General features: G+C 35.9%; 1 protein-coding gene across 1 annotated transcript in view; it reads right to left on the bottom strand.

The window, feature by feature from the left end:
- The window catches only part of TM9SF3 (transmembrane 9 superfamily member 3), a 74,967-nt gene that overhangs the window by 4,730 nt on the left and 51,840 nt on the right, over window positions 1–18,397 (bottom strand). The window contains exons 10-14 of the mRNA XM_027858099.1: window positions 6,825–6,964; window positions 5,335–5,403; window positions 4,728–4,874; window positions 2,789–2,872; window positions 2,516–2,592 (exon numbers count right to left, since the gene is read on the bottom strand). Coding sequence (XP_027713900.1) covers window positions 2,516–2,592; window positions 2,789–2,872; window positions 4,728–4,874; window positions 5,335–5,403; window positions 6,825–6,964 — 517 coding nt within the window. The remainder of the gene's footprint in view (window positions 1–2,515; window positions 2,593–2,788; window positions 2,873–4,727; window positions 4,875–5,334; window positions 5,404–6,824; window positions 6,965–18,397) is intronic.

The raw sequence follows: 18,397 nt of genomic DNA, 5'->3' as shown, positions 1-18,397 counted from the left end.
ACACACACACACACACACACACACACACACACACACACACACACACAAAATCGAGATCAGCTCCTGATTCGACAAAACCTTAAAGATGAGTTGAGCTAAGGCTGGAGATTATTCTCCCACCTGTTTGGTTTTCTATGCATTTACAGGGCAAATTAAATTTGGCATAAATGGAGATAAAAATAATATACCATTAATTACTTTTGGAATTGAGCATCTGCCTATTGACACTTCATATCTCATTACAGGATATCTCAGTAGGTGAAATTAAAGTGATTCATGGAATATTTCAGGGCTAATGCCAAGATCTAAGTTGTTCTCTACATTCAAAGAAGCTAAAGAAGCAGCATTTTCAACTGACATTTTTATTCTTAGTAACGTTCTAATGTTTATTGATTTTAATCATTAGCTAAAGGCAGAGACTGCACGGCTTCAAAAAACTTTTTTTCTAGGAATTGCTATCTTTTAAATATGTAAGCAGGTCTGTCAATTTTCATCGGATTTTTAAAAGAATCATACTGAGACACAGTGTGGTACAATAGAGAGCCAGCCTCAAAGTTAGGAAGACAGCCCTGAGTTCAAGTTCCCCTTCAATTCCATATCTGTACTATAGATGTGATCCTGACCCTGGCCAAGTCCCTTCCCCTCTCAGTGGCCCAGGCAACTCCCTAAGATTCTTCTTCTTCTTTTTTTTTTTTTTTGTTAGTTTTTAGGCAGTTGGGGTTAAGTGACTTGCCCAGGGTCACAGAGCTAGTAAGTGGCAAGTGTTTGGTCTGAGGCTAGATTTGAACTCAGGTCCTCTTGACTTCAGGGCCAGTGCTCTATCCACTAAGCCACCTAGCTGCCCCTCCCTAAGATTCTAAATTGCAGAGAAGCTACTGCCTTACACTGGTAGAGGAAGTTTTCTCATCAGGAAGTTCCCTTTACCAATGAAATCACAGGTCCACTCTCTATCCTTCATGTTCCATGCTTAGGTAAGTGTGAGCCAACTGAAGCTCAAAATTCCAAAAGGGTCTATTTTTAACTAAATTGTTGTTTGTTTTACTAAAGATAATTGGTATTTTCCAATATGAAAGCTGGTCAACCAAATCACAAAAACACTTCACAGACAAATTTACCATATAAGTCCATAGATACATGACATTTTAAAAATTATACTTAACTTTTAATAAAAATACTAATAGAAAATTTAACAAATAGTAATAAGTAACACTAGCTTAAAACCAAATCCAATTTTCTAGGCCTTTGATGCACCATTCATTTTTAATCAAAAGGTATAGAAAAAAATTAACCCATGGCATAGTTTTTTCCATACAATAGTTTATAAAGAAGTTAAAAAAAAAAAAAGGCACCATTAGCTTCCAGCAGAACTTAGACAACCACTTATCCAATATGTTATAGTGGGGTTCCTTTCATGTATAGTTGGATTAAATGATTACTTACAACATACAAATTTTATGTTTCTGTTAATTATACTATTACAAGTAATAGTTCCTCAAGACAACCTAAAATTCTATGGTTAAGCAAGTATAAATATAAAAAATGTATTTTCTACCTTAAAATACTTATTGCTTTTTCCTCAATTAAAAAAGTATACATTTTCCCTTCAAATTACCAATTTCCCTAACACATCTTAGCAACTGAAATAAAAGTGTACAATTCTTGTATTATGGTGACATTTTAATCAGTTCCAGCCTGAACAGTTAAAAAAAAAAAAAAAAGATTAAAACTGAAAGCCTATAAAAGCCTATTAGAGAATAAATGGTTGAGAGACTGCCAGAACAGCAGGGGCCCATGGAATTTGCCAAGGATATCCAGCAGTAAAATAAAATTTCCACAGGAAAAGCACTCAAAAATTTTTGCTAGATTCATTTCATTTTCTTTATAAATGTCAACATGTTCCCTCCCTAGGTCTTCTCAAGATTACATAAATAAAAAAGTCACAGATAATTACCTGATATGTGACTTCTTTAATAAAAGACACAGAAAAGTAATTCCATGCTGAAGTAAAATAAATCCATCAATGGAAGAGAATTAAATATTTACTCCTCTGCTTAATACAAAAAAATCTTTGATTTTGGATATTTATTAACTAACTAAAAGCTGGTGATAATTAGGAAAGGAGCACAAGAAGTCTTGCTACAAGAGTTCAACAGGCAATTTTCCAAGGAAAATTAACCTTCTGAAATAAGCAAATGAGTTTTTTTTAATTTCTAAGGGTAATGGAAATAGGAAGAACATAAACTGAAATTCATAGGAAATATATAAAACTTATATTACCTTTTTGTTTCCATTCAACTTTTCCCCCAAATATGATACACAAAATAAAAATTGGAACATTTAAAATTGGGTTTTACAGTCTTCAGAAGACCTAAAACTGGGGCTTAAAAATTACTTTTCAACCTTTCTGATCATAAAAAATATGGCACAGAATGTAATTTCTGACTTTTCAATTACTATATTGCTGTTTACAGTTTTAACATATTTACTGATCAGCTTCCAAAACTGCTCAACTTACCACACATTATCCCCAAGGCTGTGCTAAATACCGCCATATAACCAAAGTAAAATGCTGTTTGAAACAAGCCATACATCCTGAAATGAAATAAAAATAATTATGTAGATTTTCCTTGTTGACCTTTTACATATTAATATATACATATATGTATATATATACACATATATACATAGAGAGAGAGAGAATAAATTACAATATTTATAGTTCTGTATCTTTAGAGAAAAGGATAGGTTTAGCTTACTCTATGCATAAAAGAAAAAAGATACCACTTACTTTGTTTTGAAAAAATAGTAGTAAAAGGAATACATGTAAACATAGATTGCAGTTGATGCAGCAGAAAGAAAGCTTGTCCATTGCCTAAAAAACAAACATATCTCTATCAAATGCACAGCAGTTAAAGAAAAACCTTGCAATAAAATATTCCTTATTCTGTGAAAGTACTTGTAATATTGTAATTTTTCAAATGCTATTTTGGATAAGAACAGTAAATTTTTCAAAAAATATACACATGCACATAGTACCACAGAATAAGGGCAGTATTAACACAAAAATAAAGTTAAAAACACAGATGTTCTGCTTTGTCTTGCCATATTCACCATTATATAATGACCTAAGGTGAATAACTTAATTTCTCTGTCTACAGTTTCTCAGTCTATAAAATAACACAATGTTGCCTGTTTCTTATCTCAAGATGTTTGATTATGAAGTTTGTAAAAATTACCACTAGAGTAGCCTTATTAAAATATTCACCTGATTATTTCCCTTCAAAAATTTTATGTTAGAATTATATGAACAAAAATCTCTTTTCCCTCCTTGCTTCCTCTCCACAATTGAAATATCAAAAGAAAAGCAATGGCCTTGTAATAAATATACAGTCAATCAAAACAATTTCCTGAAGTGGTCATGTTCATGTCAGTCTGTAGCCTGAGTCTGTCCCTTCTGCCAGGAGGTAGGTCAGACCTCTGGAGTCACTGTTGTTTATTGCAGGGATGTCAAACTCAAAATAGAAATGAGACCTCGTTTTGACTCAGAAAACAACAACTCAGCAGAGAGCCTGCACTGCGGTTCACTGCAATGATTAGAGTTCTTTTAAGTACTTTAAAGGTGTTTGCCTTTACAATGCCATTTTTATTGTAGAAATTATTCTCCTGGTTCTGTTCTTTTCACTACATCAGTTCTTACAATCTTCCCAGATTTCTCTGAAAACATCCCTTTCACTATTTCTAACAGCACAATAGTATTCCATTATATTCTTATACCACAATTTATTTGTTTGGCCACTCTACAATTTGTCCAATTTTTTTGCCTCCAAAAAAAGAACTGCTATAATGATGATAATGATGACAATGACGTAGATAATCCTAGCATTTATATAGCACTTTTAGGTTTGTGTGCTGTTTTACAAGTACTGCCTTACTTTATCTCATGACAACCATGGGAGATAGGAACTATTACTGTGCCCATTTTATGTAGGAGGAAACTGAGACTGGGAGAGACTAAGTGATTTGTCCATGGTCACACCATCAGTAAATATCTATCTGAGGATGGATCTGAATTCGTCCAAGTCCAGTACTTTATCCAGTAGGCCATGAGGCTGCCTCTAAATATTTTTGTTCATATGGGTTCTTTTCTCTCTCTTTTTTTAAAAATCTCTTTGGGGTTACAGAACTAGTAGTCTTTCAGGATCAAAGGTTACGGTATTCAGTTTAGTAAGCTTTGAGGCACAGTTCCAAATTGCTGTCCATAATGGCCAGGCCATGTGACAGATCCAACAATAGTGTATTGATAAGCCTGTTCCCCAAAGCTCATCTAATATTTCTCATTTTTCCTTTCTCTTTTGGTCATCTTTGCCATTCCAATGGATGTGAGGTTAAACCTTAAAGTTGCTTTTAAGTTTCATTTCTCGAATTATTAATGATTTGGAGTATTTTTTCATATGGCTATTGATAGCTTGGATTTCTTCTACAAAAAAGAAGCAGTATCTTTCATATCCTCTGACCTTATACCAACTGAGCAGGTGCTCTTATTTTTATAATTTCAATCAGTTCTTTATACACCTTGGAAGAAGAATTTTATCTTAAGAATCAAAGCACTCAAATATATCCTTTTACCTATTCTCCTTATACCTAGGACTGAATCTTATTTAAAATACTCCTACTATCCTGGCAATATTTGTAACTAATTCAAAAAAGTCTTTGCTCTAAGTACTTACCATCTATAATCCTCTGCATTTAGCAGGAAGTACGTGCATACAATGGTTACACAAACAGTTACAATGCAAAGGATGACAAGCACCAGCATCATGAAGCCATAGACATAGTAGATCTTATACGCCCAGAAAGATGTGAAAATGAAGTACCTAAACAAAACGGCAGAAATAAGTATACTGCTATTCTGGCTACTGTCCTAGGAGAGGTTTGGTGAAAACCTCTTGGTCTTACCTCTCCCACCCATTGCTGCCACCCCACAGAGGATAAGGTGAAGCTCAAGGAAAAAAAATACAAACAGAAAATCTGTGGCATCTGCATAGGTAAATGGAGCAGTTGAAAGTTATTGTCATAGGATGACAAGACCAGGCTCTGGAATTTGGGCCTAAATTTCTAAGCCTCCTGTTATGTGATATTCCAAAGCATAACTAAAAAAATACGAATTTCTGAAAATAGCGGTGATAACCTTTGAGATAAGCCAGAAGTCCTTCCCAAAAGTTGGCGGTTTAACTAGGAAGCCCAGTGAAATGTCCTATAATTCTGTATCTATCCAATTTTCCAATTTATTCTCTTCTCATCCCTCAAGAAAAGAAACCCATCACTAAAACTCACATTTCAATGAAAATTGAGCCAAAAGGCAAAATTCCTCCGAGGCAAACAATAACTGCTGGTTCCATGAACCTGAAAAAATGACATAACTTTATAACATTTTCACAGCATACAAATCTTCATTAAATACTTAGTCTGCTGGTTTTTTCCCCCCCAGAGTTAAAGGAAAGCTAAAATTCAAATGGGCAACATACACAATCTGATAACAGAGCTCTGTAAGTAGCTAATCACTGGTCGTGCCTCCAATTTCAAGGACCTATGCTTTCACTAGTGTGGATAGTTGCTCCACCAATAAATATTTCAATTACTTTGAAACAGAGTCATTGAGTTGCTGTGGTCAACTATCATCCTAAGGATTACCTGATGAAGAACCTCTCCAAATATAGATGTTACTAGACTCTCATATCCCAAAGCCTTCCAGTTTGGTAAGACCTGTCATCATTTGTGTTCTTTCCTTTCTGATTACAGATGGTGTTTTTTCCCAAACATTACTCTACCCAAATAATAAAGCCAAAAGTTGGCCCCTTCTGTTTTTCAATTATAATAAAATAAATTGACTTTAAAAGTTCAGCTTTAACAGCTTTCCTAATGGAAATTTTTCTCCACTTTGTAATCTAAGAAAAGAGGCACAGGCAACTCTATTATTATGAATAACAAAGCAGACAGACTTTTCTTCTGAAAATGAAGGAAGTTAACCTGTTTGATAGCATAAAAGTTCATTCTAGATCTTAGCTTCTCAAACTGTAGGGGCAGAACTGCAAAAATAATGGACACCTATATATCTAAGAATTGTTTTCAGGGCAATATTTATAAAAGGTTAAAGAAGTTTTGTATAAAAACTTTTCAACAAATTTCCCTGTATGTATCCACATTCTCTTGCACCATTTATTCTAGTCTTTTGAGTCAAAGGGCTGAAATAGACATAATGCCATAATAAAATTCTTCTATTTTTGTCTGCTTTTAATACCTCAGTAAATTTTGTGTGTGACATGACCAAATCAACACTAAAGTAGATGAAATTTGAGTATTTTTAATAAAAGTACAAAATTTGTAAAGAATTCCATACTATAGTAATAATAAAGATAATGCTGAAGGTAGTAGTACTACAATCTTTCTAACCTGAGCTCCAATAATTCAAATATAAAAGGAAAGGACCTACATGCCAAAGAAAAGAAATAAGTGCCTATCATTTATTGTTGTTCTGACCAACAGTACGTATAAATTAAGAAATGGGAAGCTTTATTGTCCCAAACCACCTCTCCACTCCAATTCTATCATCACTTTAACTTATGAGATCATCATGCCATTTTAAAAAATTCAATTAAATGTCAATTTGGACTGAAATATAAACCAAAATAAATCAAAACTTTCAAATTCCTATAATCAAATCTAAAGTATTCAATATGCTAAAGCTATGATGTCAAAATTACCTACAGCTCTAAAGACTGTTTTATTCTGAGAAACAAGTACTTAAGTCATAATTTTCTCTTTACCATTTTTTCTCCGGTATAGGACGAGGCACAGCATTGACACGACAAGGAAAGTTGGGCTGACCTGACAGATTTCGGCCTAGAATTGTACCAACAAGATTCAAGGGAAGAATAACAAAAAAACAGATGCAACAAACAGCAACCTGCAAATTAAACAAAATGTCTACAGTTACATAAAATACAGTTTACAATAATATCAACAAGGATAAATTAAAGTAACATGAAAGTACTTTCATCACTATGTAATCATAAAATTATTAAATATAAAGTTCCTCAAACTTTCCAGATTAGCTACATAATTTGCTTTAAATAAAAAATTGAAAACGATCAGAAAAAAGTTCTACTTCTAAAAAATCAATATTTAGCTACAATAATAGCTTACTTATTAGCACTTTTGTAGATATTATCTCCTTTAATTCTAAAAAAAAAAAAATTATATTCCTAAGGTCAGAAATCTACTAAGTAGTAGAGCTAGAATTCTTCTTCTAAGGCAAGCGTTCTTTCCATTACTGGGCTATCTAACTTCACTATAGACACGATATGCAAGTTTTTTCCTCCTACTTTTCTATATTGTTTCTACTACACCCATTTCTCTACCTCCTAAATTTTCATGCTCTGAATAGATCTTTCATCATTAAATTCATTTCTTATTTATGATATTGGTACCAAAAAATAATTAACCATCTGCCTACAACCACATAGCATCTGCCATATTTATACAAAATAAGTCCCTGTCCACTAAATGTTTACAATATTGGGGGGAGAGGAGAGTTCTAATAAGGAATCTCCTTCTACTGATGCAGATCTCCCAACTGTTTTGCAACTTCAAGTCTTAAGAGAGTTGCCTAGGCCCCTGAAAGGTGAAGTAGTTTGACCACAGTTACCATCACACAGCTTGTATGTATCAGACACTCGAACTGAGCCCCAGTCTTCCTAATTCAGAAGCCAGTTCTCTATCTACTATATTATGTTGCCCCTCTAATCTAAAACTACTGGAAATTATACATAAGTCCCTAAAATCTACAACAACACAAAAATATCTGTTTGGGAAAACAGAAATTTATAGTGCCTTATAATAAAATGGGACTAATGAAAGATCCACCAGGAAAACCTGGAATTCCTAAGAAATAAAGTACTATCATTTAAGATCTTAAATTTGTACAATACTATCATCTAGTGGTGAAAAAGGGTAACTGCAAACAGCTTTGTCACTGAAATTGCCTAGGCAGTCTTTAATCAGATAAATCTAGAAATATTTAAGAAACTAGGTTCTATGAATAGAATTTAACATGACTGTGCATGAAAAAGTGGCTGAGAAGAAGAAAGCATGATGAATCAAGGCTGCAAAAAGCAGTAACGAGAGAAATGGCACAAATGAAAGACAAAAATCTGAAGGAAAAAATAAATTAACTTCAAGAAGGTAAGATTATCAGTAGAAAATGCATAATCCCTACAGGCCACTGATTATAGGTTTACCATTTGTACATAACTTTTCCTCAGTATCTTCTTAAATTAAGGCTCATGGTCTTAAATAAGGCGACTGAATTATTTTGAGGGGAAAAAATGAGATAACAAATCACTGGATCATAGACCTGGAGCTGGAACACTCTTAAAGGTTATCTGGGGGCAGCTAGGTGGTGCAGTAGATAAAGCACTGGCCCTGGATTCAGGAGGACCTGAGTTCAAATCCAGCCTCAGACACATAACACTTACTAGCTGTGTGACCCTGGGCAAGTCATTAACCCCATTGCCTAGCCCCAAAAAAAGAAAAAGAAAACAAAAGAAAAAAAAAGGTTATCTGGTCCAACCTCCAAATTTCATAGATGAGAAAACTATGGCCCACAGAGGTTAAACTTGCTGAAAGTGGCATGGGTAATATGAACCTAGAGTTCAAGCCCAGGTTCCCTTAATTCTAAACCCAATACTTTCCACTGCACTTCCTAGTCTACTTTGTGTCTAGTGTGCATCAACCTCCTTAATGGTCCCCTCTGTCAGTCTTTCTCTTCTCTAATACATTGCGCACATTGCAAACACAATAATCTTCCCAAAAGACCATTTAGTTAACGTCACTGACTTCCTCAAAAGCCTTCAATGTTCCCCAAGTTATATGAAGTATAGTTATAAAAAGACAATGGACCAAATGACATTACAGTATAATTTCACTATCTTATAATGGGGATTGCTTGTAATGCCCTAAAGATGCTACTGTGAAACTATGTCAGAGAATTATGCCTGCAAAACCAAACCATCGTCAAATTCAAATCATGATGAAATTAAGCTGAGGCAAAACCGTGTAAGAAACTAAGGCCACATTTTGATAATTTTGTTTTATTTTAAAATGATTAAATATTGCTTTAATGGCATTAAAAGCCCTCCTTTGCTATGGTCACATGCCAGTCACATCTCAAACCCAGACCCTTCAATTCTCCATCTAGTATTCTTTCCACTAGAACATTATGACCTAACTGGTAGGACTTCCTATGATGTCTAGATGCTGGTGCCTGTCCCCGGTTCACCAATCTCACACATATCTCCACTGCTTGACTAATGGTCAAGAGAATAGTCAAAGACAAATTTTATTTACTTTAATAATAACAGTTGATATTTATATAAGACTTTAAGGTTTACAATGTATTTTACATGCATTTATCTCATTTGATCCTGAAGACAACCTCATGAGGTGGGTACTAAGGAAAGTAAGACTCAAATAAGGTTAAGTAATTTGCCAGTCATACTAATGTATGTCAGGGACAAGATGTGAACCACGGTCTCTCCCGACTCTAAGCTCTATGTTCTGTTTCATCAAAGCCTCTCTTAAAAATGGTGTCGTTCTGCCTAAAACCTACATCTTGCCAAGGCTGGAAGCAAAGTTCTTGCACAGCCACAAAAGTTAACACCACTTACCCAACCCCCCCAAACTCCCCTAAAGGGAAAAAAAGGAATTGTCCAACAGATGTCTGTGCCTGCCCATAGGTGCAGGAAGCTGTGGCACAATAAACAGTGGGGTCTCAGAGTCAGGTTTAACTTGTGTGTATATGCGTGTAATCCATGCTTAACTGTACCTTCTCGGGGTGAAAGGTGGGGAGGAAGAGGGAAAAAGAAACAAAGTAAAAAGTGCATAGCAGAGAACAAAAGAAAACTTACAAGGAAGCAAATAAAAGATGGACAGCCCTGAACACAACGTGTAATATTTATTATATAGGCTTTCTTGAAATGGAAATTTATTGCTGAATGAATCCGCTCTGTTCTGCATATATACATACACACACAAACATACATATAGACACATACAAAGATATATACATTTATCTACACATATACACATCCATTTACATACACATATACTTAGATAACTATAACCACACTCATATATAGATATATACATTCATATGCATCTATGCAAGACCATACTATACTTATTCGTCCTCTGTTTCTCCGAGGGTTAATAACTGCTTCCTTCATAAGTTGAAGTCTTTACATATTTTTCTAAGTCTACCATCCTGTCATTTTCTACACCACAGCAATAATCCATCTTTATACTGTCTAGTTATTTTAAATAGTCTAAAACACTATTGATTAATATGGCTGACATATAGTGTAGTTTCCCTATTTTTCTCTTTTGGTCAAATCTATTTTAGCTTTAACTTTGTCTGAGATCATGATTACTATCCCTGCTTTTTTTTTTTTTTCCACTAATAAATTCTACTCCTGATCTTTATTTTATGTTTGTTTGTATCTTATCTCCTATTCCTCCTGACTCTTCTACTGACTTCTACCTGCTACCTTGCCCTCCTATTACTTAACCTATCCTCTCCAGGATCCTGCCCTTATCCTCCCATTTTTATTAATCTCAACACCCTTCTATTACACTCCCCATCCTAATCCCTCACTCACTCCTCTACAAATCCTTCCCTTATCCTCTCCCCACTTCCTATTCCCTTAGCCTTTTATTTCTTTCTGAATTCAGAAGACTTTTATGCCCTTTTACCTTCTTAGACCCATTCCCAATGAAAGTAGGGTTCCAGAACTACCAGCCCTCCTCCCCCATCTAATTCCTCTTGTGAGTTCTTCCACTTGGACCTCATTTGTATAAAATAATTACTCTTTTTACCTGTTCCTAAATGGTTTTACTTTTAAAAATCATATCAAACAAACTACCCAGTTACTAGTAAGAATCTTATACATACATTTTACATTTCCTTGTATAAAAGGTAAGCATTCTGTCCTTATTAAGGTTCCTTGTAATTAATCTGTGTTATGTACCTTACATTTCTCTTAGATATTATATGTCAAATATTTTATTAAGTTTAGGGTTTGTTTTTTTAACAAAATCCTCAAAGTCTGACAATTCACTAAATGTCCTTTTCATTCAGGATTATGCTTAACTTTGCTGGGTATGATATTTCCAGCTGCAACCCCAGCTTTTCTGCCCTTCAATACACAGTGTTCCAAGACCTGTGATCTTTTAGTGTAGCTGCTGCTAGGTCTTATGTGATTCTAACTATGGCACCACCACATTTAAATTTTTTTTTCTTGTTGCTCATAATATTTTATCCTTGAGCTGGAGTTTTCAGAATTTGACTATTACATTCCTGTAGGTTTTCCTCATAGAATCTCTTTCAAGTAGTGATTGGTGGATTTTTTCTATTTCTACTTTCCCCTCTTGTTCTAACACTTCAAGACAATTATCTTTAATTATTTCTTGTATTATTGTATCAAGATTCTTTTTTTGATCGTAGCTTTCAAGTAGTGTGGTTATTCTTATGTCTTCTCTTCTTGATCTGTTCTCTAGATCAGTTGTTCTTATAAGATGTTTAGCATTCTCTCTCTCTCTCTCTTTTTTTTTTTGGTGAGGCAATCCGGGTTAAATGACTTGCTCAGGGTCACACAGCTATTAAGTGTCAAGTGTCTTGAGACCAAATTTGAACTCAGGTCCTCCTGACTTCAAGGCCTAAGCTCTAACCACTGCGCCACCTAGCTGCCCCCTATTTTTTCATTCTTTATATTTTGTTTTCATATTTCGTGGTCTTTTGTAACTTCACTGGCTTCCCCTTGCCCAATTCTAATTTTCAAGGAGCCATTTTCTTCCTTAAGATTCTGGATCTCCTTTTCTAGTTGGTTGCCTTCTTTTCATAATCTCTTTGCTTTTCTTGGATCGTTCTTTTTCTTTTTCCCTCAATTTCTCTCATTTGATTTTTAAATTCTTTTTTAAGATCTTCTATGAATTCTTTTTGGGCAGGTGACCATTTGACATTATTCTTTGGGGTAGAAGAGGCTTTTTTTGCTTCAGTATCCTCCTCCTGAAGATGAACCCCGGTCTTTTCTATTCCCACAGTAACTTTCTGTGGTTGGAGTCTTTCTCCTCTGTCTGCTTTTTTTTTTTTTTTAATTTGTAGCACCCTATTTTTTGTAATCACCTCTAATCCTGAGGTACGGGGGATGGTGCCTTTGGCCCCAGATCCTCCTTCAGTTCTCCCCTCTAGCTTGGAACAGAAAAACAAGAATTCTGTCCTCCTATAAGTGCCCATAGCCAGCAGCATCCCTGTCCCACTGTTTCTGCACTAGGCATGTGCTAGTTCCTACCCAGGGCCATGCCTCCACAGCACAGCTGGGGCTGGTGTTCCTTATCAACAGAGTTTCCCACAATCTTCTGGGGCAGCTCCCCACACTGTCCCAGAGGTGACCATTCCTATGGCTGGGGCTGAGGTCACCTCCCAACCCAGCTAGCTCCAGGACTCATGGCTTATGTTTCTGTGGAACTAGCCTGGGGGTGTTTACTCTTCACAGGGACTAAACCTCAGTATTTTCTGCTATTATCCCAGAAGGACAACAGTTCTGCCTGAACTCTTGTTTATTTTTAGCACTCTATGTTCCTCCTGAGGTACAATTTTATCTTGTTTGTGGGGGAAATCTGGAGAGCTTGGAATTTTCTGACCTACTCTGCCACCTTCCTAGAATCCTCTCCCAATAACCTTTTCTTGAACCTCATTCTTTTCTACCTCTCTGCAGCCGCTGATACTATAGATCATGCCTCCTTGATACTAAGTTTTCAAGACAGTGCCACTCTCTCCTAGTTCTCTTTTTTGACTCATCTGACTGTTACTTCTCAGTCTTCCTTTGCTGGATCCTCATGGAGATTATGCCCATATAGTTCTATCCTGGGCCCTCTTCTCTTCTCCCTCTATACTACTTCACTTGGTGATCTCATCAGCTCCCAAAGATTTAAGTGTCATCTTTACGCTGACAATTTTCAAATCTAACTTTCCTGCCCTAACCTCTCTTTTGTTGTTGTTGTTGTTGTTCAATCATTTTAGTTGTGCCCAACTCTTTGTGACCTCATTTGGGGTTTTCTTGGCAAAGATACTGGAGTAGTTTGCCATTTCCTTCTCCAGGTCATTTTACAGCTGAGGAAACTGAGTAAATAGAGTTAAATGACTTGCCCAGGGTCACACAGCTACACAGGCTGTGAGGCCAGACTCCCTGACTTCAGACTCAGGCATTCAACCCACTTCACCACCCAGCTGCACCTCCTACCCCCACACATCCTACTGACTTCCAATCTCCCACTTCCAACTGCCTTTCAGACATCTCAAAATAGATGTCCAATATATATCTTAAACTCAATATGTCTTACTCATTACCTTGCCCCTAAACTTTCCCCACCCTCTTAATTGCCCTATCACTATGGAAGGCAACATCATCCTCTTAGTCTCTCAACCTAGGATTCATCCTAGATTCTTCACTATCCCTCACCTCTCATATTGAATTTGTTACCAAGACCTGCCCATTTCACCTTTGTTAGATCTCAAATACGCAGTCTTCTCTCCTCTGACACTGCCACCAATCTAGTGCAGGCCATCATCAATTCATACCTGGACTACTGCAATAGCCTGCTAGTGAGTCTACCTGCCTCAAGTCTCTCTCCCCACTCTAATACATCTCCTTTCCTATCAAAGTGATCTACCTTCAGTATGGGTCTAACCATACCACCCCCTCTACTCAGTAAACTCCAATGACTCCCCCTACTGCTTTCCCGGATCAAAAATAAAACCCCCCTTTTTGGTGTTCAAAGTCCTTCATATCTCAGCTCCCTCCTACCTTTCCAGTCTTCTTACACCTTATTCCCTGACACATACTCTTCAATCCAGTGACACTGGTCTTGCTGTTTCAAGAACAAAACACTCCATGTCTTGGGTCCAGGAATTTTCTCTGGCTGTCCCTGATGCTTGGAATGCTCTCAACTCATCTCTGCCCCCTGGCTTCATTTAAGTCCCAATTAAAATGTCATCTTTTATAGGAAGCCTTCCCCAACATTCTTAATTCTAATGCCTTCTCTCCAATTAATTTCCTATTTAACCTACATATAACCTGTTTGTACAGATTTGTTTGCTTGTCTGTCTCCTCTATTAGACTGTGAGCTTCTTGAGGGCAGAGACTGTCTTGTGCCTTCTTTGCATCCCCAGCACTTAGTCAGGCATGTAGTAAGTGCTTAATAAATGTTTACTGAGTAACTACTGACCATGTTGTATGAGTTGAGTTCCCTGCCAAAAGATGTCTCTACAATTCTACCAATTAAAAAGTTTTTTTCCCTACCAATTAAGAGGTTTTTTTTTTTTTTTGGCTCATCAATAACCCCATATAGCTGAGGAAATTATTAATCATTTATATGTTACTATGAATTAGTTCAATCAGATTTTTTTTCTTGATAATATTAATGGTAAAATGAGAGTTTTAATGGAAGGAGAAAGAAAAGAATTTACTTAGGGATACTGGAGACACCCATCACGGTGAGGGGCAGGGGGAGAGGAAGAGGGGATGGACAGAGAAGGGAGGGCTGAAACAGCAGGTATCTAGGCAATCCCAAGGTAGCATAAGAACACTGAGGTCCTGATAAGCAAGTATTAGGAGTAGGAGGGAGGCAAGTACATATTTAGATAGTAGAGCATCAAATAAAAATTTCAAAATTTTACCTAATCAACCCTACTTCATTCCAGATTGGTGGGGGGGGGATGGGAGAGAAGGGGGAGACACAGAGAAAAAGAGAGGAGGTGGTGATAGTAGTAGGGGAAAAGCAAGCTCATTAGCCATAAATTTGAAAACTTGAGAGATGTTTTTACAAGGACAAATCTAAGACAAGGTATGTGTAGCAAACAGGCTGTGTTATACGTTAAACAGTTTATTAAGAATTCATGTCCTCATAGAATCCAAATATTTTCTTATTTCTAATAGCCTATGGCTAATCTTATGTACTTTTTATACATAGTTCTTATTAAATTATCATTTCACTACAAAATTATTGTAAAGTAACACAAGTAAAAAAGGGGGGGGGGGGGCAGCTAGGTGTCGCAGTGCATAGAGCACCAGCCCTGGGGCCAGGAGGATCTGAGTTCAAATGTGACCTCAGACACATAACACTTACTAGCTGTGTGACTTTGGGCAAGTCACTTAACCCCAACGGCCTGTCAAAAAAAAAAAAAAGCAACAAAGTAATTTGTTATTGATTTGTGCCACTGGAGTTAGATGATCCCATGGTCTGGTTCTTCCAGCCCTAAAATTCTGTATTTCCCTCCCCTCCAAAAAAGGCAAATTCAAGTACCTGGGGGTACTTGAAAGAAAACCAAAAAACTTAAATCAAATATTCCCTAAAACATTTAAACTACATTTAAAAAATATGTTTCACTTATCACAAAATAAAAAATACTGGACTACACTGATTAAAACTATGTGCAAACAATAAATAGCACCTATGACAATGTGCAAAGAAGTATGACAGGCAAGGGGGACATAAAAATAACATACATCTATCGAGAAGGAATTTATGCTTGTGAAGAGAGGCCTAGAACAATAAAATTTCCTTTCACCAACATTTCTACCTTCAAATTATAATACAAATAAGAAACATGATATTGTAGGCACATGATTAGTACCAACATCCAGCCTTCTGTATGCCTGCTGAATCAATTTTTTAAATTCTGACAATCCTGGTTATTAAAGCAGGTTCAACACAAAGGATGATATTATTTTCCATTCCAGAGCAAGCTAACATAAAATCACCCTGATAGTTGCTTTAAAGCATTCCTTTATAAAGCTGTTAATATTCTAACTTCAGAACAATTTTGTTAATACAATTTTCAGTTATGTCAAATTCAAGACTTGATGAGAATAACTTTCAGGTAGTCATAACACTAGGGTTTTAATTTTTAAGATGTTATAGGGAATGATATGCCCTGCAGGGTCATCTTTAAGAAGTAATTTGATTCCATATATGTTTTCTGGCAGACTGAGTCTAATGATTTGGAATGCAGATTCATCTCCTGTTCTGACATCTGTCTGTATTTTTTATAAGCATCACTGTTTACTCTTCCCTTAAAAAAAAAAAACTTTTAACTTTTTACAAAGGAATTTAAAATATTTACTAGACTTAATAAAAAGTCTGATGTTTCCTTGTAAACTTCTTAGACAAAATTCAAATAAAAGTGCCCAGATACATCAGGACTATCTCTGAAGAAGCTCAATAATGAGAATAATCTATCAGTTCAGGGAACAAAAATGGGACTGATTCACCTAAATTGTGGCACTGTCTGAAAATAGGAAACCAGACCAAAGTAAAATCAAAAGGATACTATAAGTCTTCCCAAGTCATTTTTGCTCAACTCCAGCTCTCTAGTGGTTAGTAGAGGCCATGACCAGACTTCCATCAAAAGACCTAACTCCCAGGCCAAAAAAAGCAAAGTGGGAAAAAGAAGGACAGATGGACTGCATATGAAAAGCCTCCTTTTCAGAACCTCACAGTCTAGCTACATAAATCCCTAATGATCTCCCCAAAGACTTGAACTACAAGGTAAAGGGTTAATGAAGTCATGAGACACCTTGCCACAGGGAAACAACTAGAGCTCTTTAGTGTAGAAGCCAAGGATCTTTATCAGCTCACCAGAGTTCAGTGTTATGGGAAAGAGTAATGGTTTACACAGTCACCTATGTATTCAAGAATTCAGTTTCTTGACTATTTCTGTCAACCCCCACACTCCAGGCTTTTCTACATCTCTCTAACTGGGCACAAAGAAAATTGGAAATTAGTTTCTAATCAATAACTCAAACAAATCCAATTATTTGCTTTGTTTTCTCCCTGCCAACCACAAGAATCTTCATTCTACAAAAATGATTTGATTAACTACTAATTGCCTGAACTATCCTGAATGAAAATAACAGGAGAACGTTCTATTCTAGTATAAACTGCTAGGAAAAAACCCCACTATAAGTCCTTACAATGAGCTTACTGTAAATTTACCTAAAGTTCATTGTGCCTAACAACTATTAATTTGTCCTTTTTTCACCTCTTCCCAGAAGGAGGGAGGAGAGAACAATACATATGCAATACATTTGCACGGCATTGGATAATTTACCAAAAACTTTCACACAGACCATCTCATTTGAGTCCTACAAAAATATTCTGAAGCAGAAAGGGCTGATACTATTCCTAGTTCAGAGATGAAAAAACTGAGGCTTCAAAAAAACAAGTGACTTTTCTCATACCACAAAGCTAGTCAATGACAGACCTGGTACTTGAACTCAGTTTTGTTTTGTTTTTTACTCTATAACCAGTCATTTTTCTACTCCACCTCAACAGAAGAGATGGGAGAGACTTCTCAATCACTCATTAAAATTCTCAACGAGAGATCTAAAAAATGTGACTAATTAGCAACTACATTTGACAAAAGGTTCTTCTGATCTAGAAGGAAATGCAAGGAAGGATGCTATCAAAGAAATTGTAATAAAACAATTGCTGCAATATGTAAAATAGAAAGCTGTACTATCAGAGCATCACATAAGTAATTTTTTTTTTTTTTGGTTAGGCAATTGGGGTTAAGTGACTTGCCCAGGGTCACAAAGATAAGTAAATCTTGAATGGAAATATATCAATAATATTAAAATGAATGCCACTGAATTTACACATTTTAAACTACAAAAAACAGCCTTTACATAGAGAGGGGAAAAACAGAGGTGTTTATATATATATATTTTAGGCAATTGGGGTTAAGTGACTTGCCCTAGGTCACATGGCTATTAAGTGTCAAGTGTTTGGTGTGAAGTCGGATATGAACTCAGGTCCTCCTGACTTCAACGCTGGTGCTCTATCCACTGCGCCACTTAGCTGTCCCCAGTTATATATTTACTATACAGATCTACAAGTAGCCTTACTTTTCGCTATTTTAAATTTTTCTGCTTGATCATCTGATGGTACCACCAAAAAAAAAAAATTAAAAAAGACTTCATTTCTCATCAAGTAAAAATGATTTTTTAATGTAATTTTTGTACATCAATGAAAAAAGCTGGAATACAATAGGACATTAGCATCTCATCACACTCACAAAGACATAGCAATTAGTGCCCAAAAATAGCAACAACAAATTGGAGGAGTGGAGGCAGTCTTCAACTGTGATTTAATCAATGAACTCATGAGTGTTTTATATTTAACCCAAACCAGATTTCAATACTTCAAAAATTTGAAATTTCACCACGTGAACATTCCCTAAACCAACACAGATCACAACCTTTATCTAACTTGGCAGATGGTC

Source organism: Vombatus ursinus, unplaced genomic scaffold (assembly GCF_900497805.2).
Source record: "Vombatus ursinus unplaced genomic scaffold, bare-nosed wombat genome assembly UNPS02000749.1, whole genome shotgun sequence".
Taxonomy (NCBI): domain Eukaryota; kingdom Metazoa; phylum Chordata; class Mammalia; order Diprotodontia; family Vombatidae; genus Vombatus; species Vombatus ursinus.
Note: the sequence above shows the minus strand (reverse complement) of the source record. Positions and strands in the feature narration are given on the sequence as shown.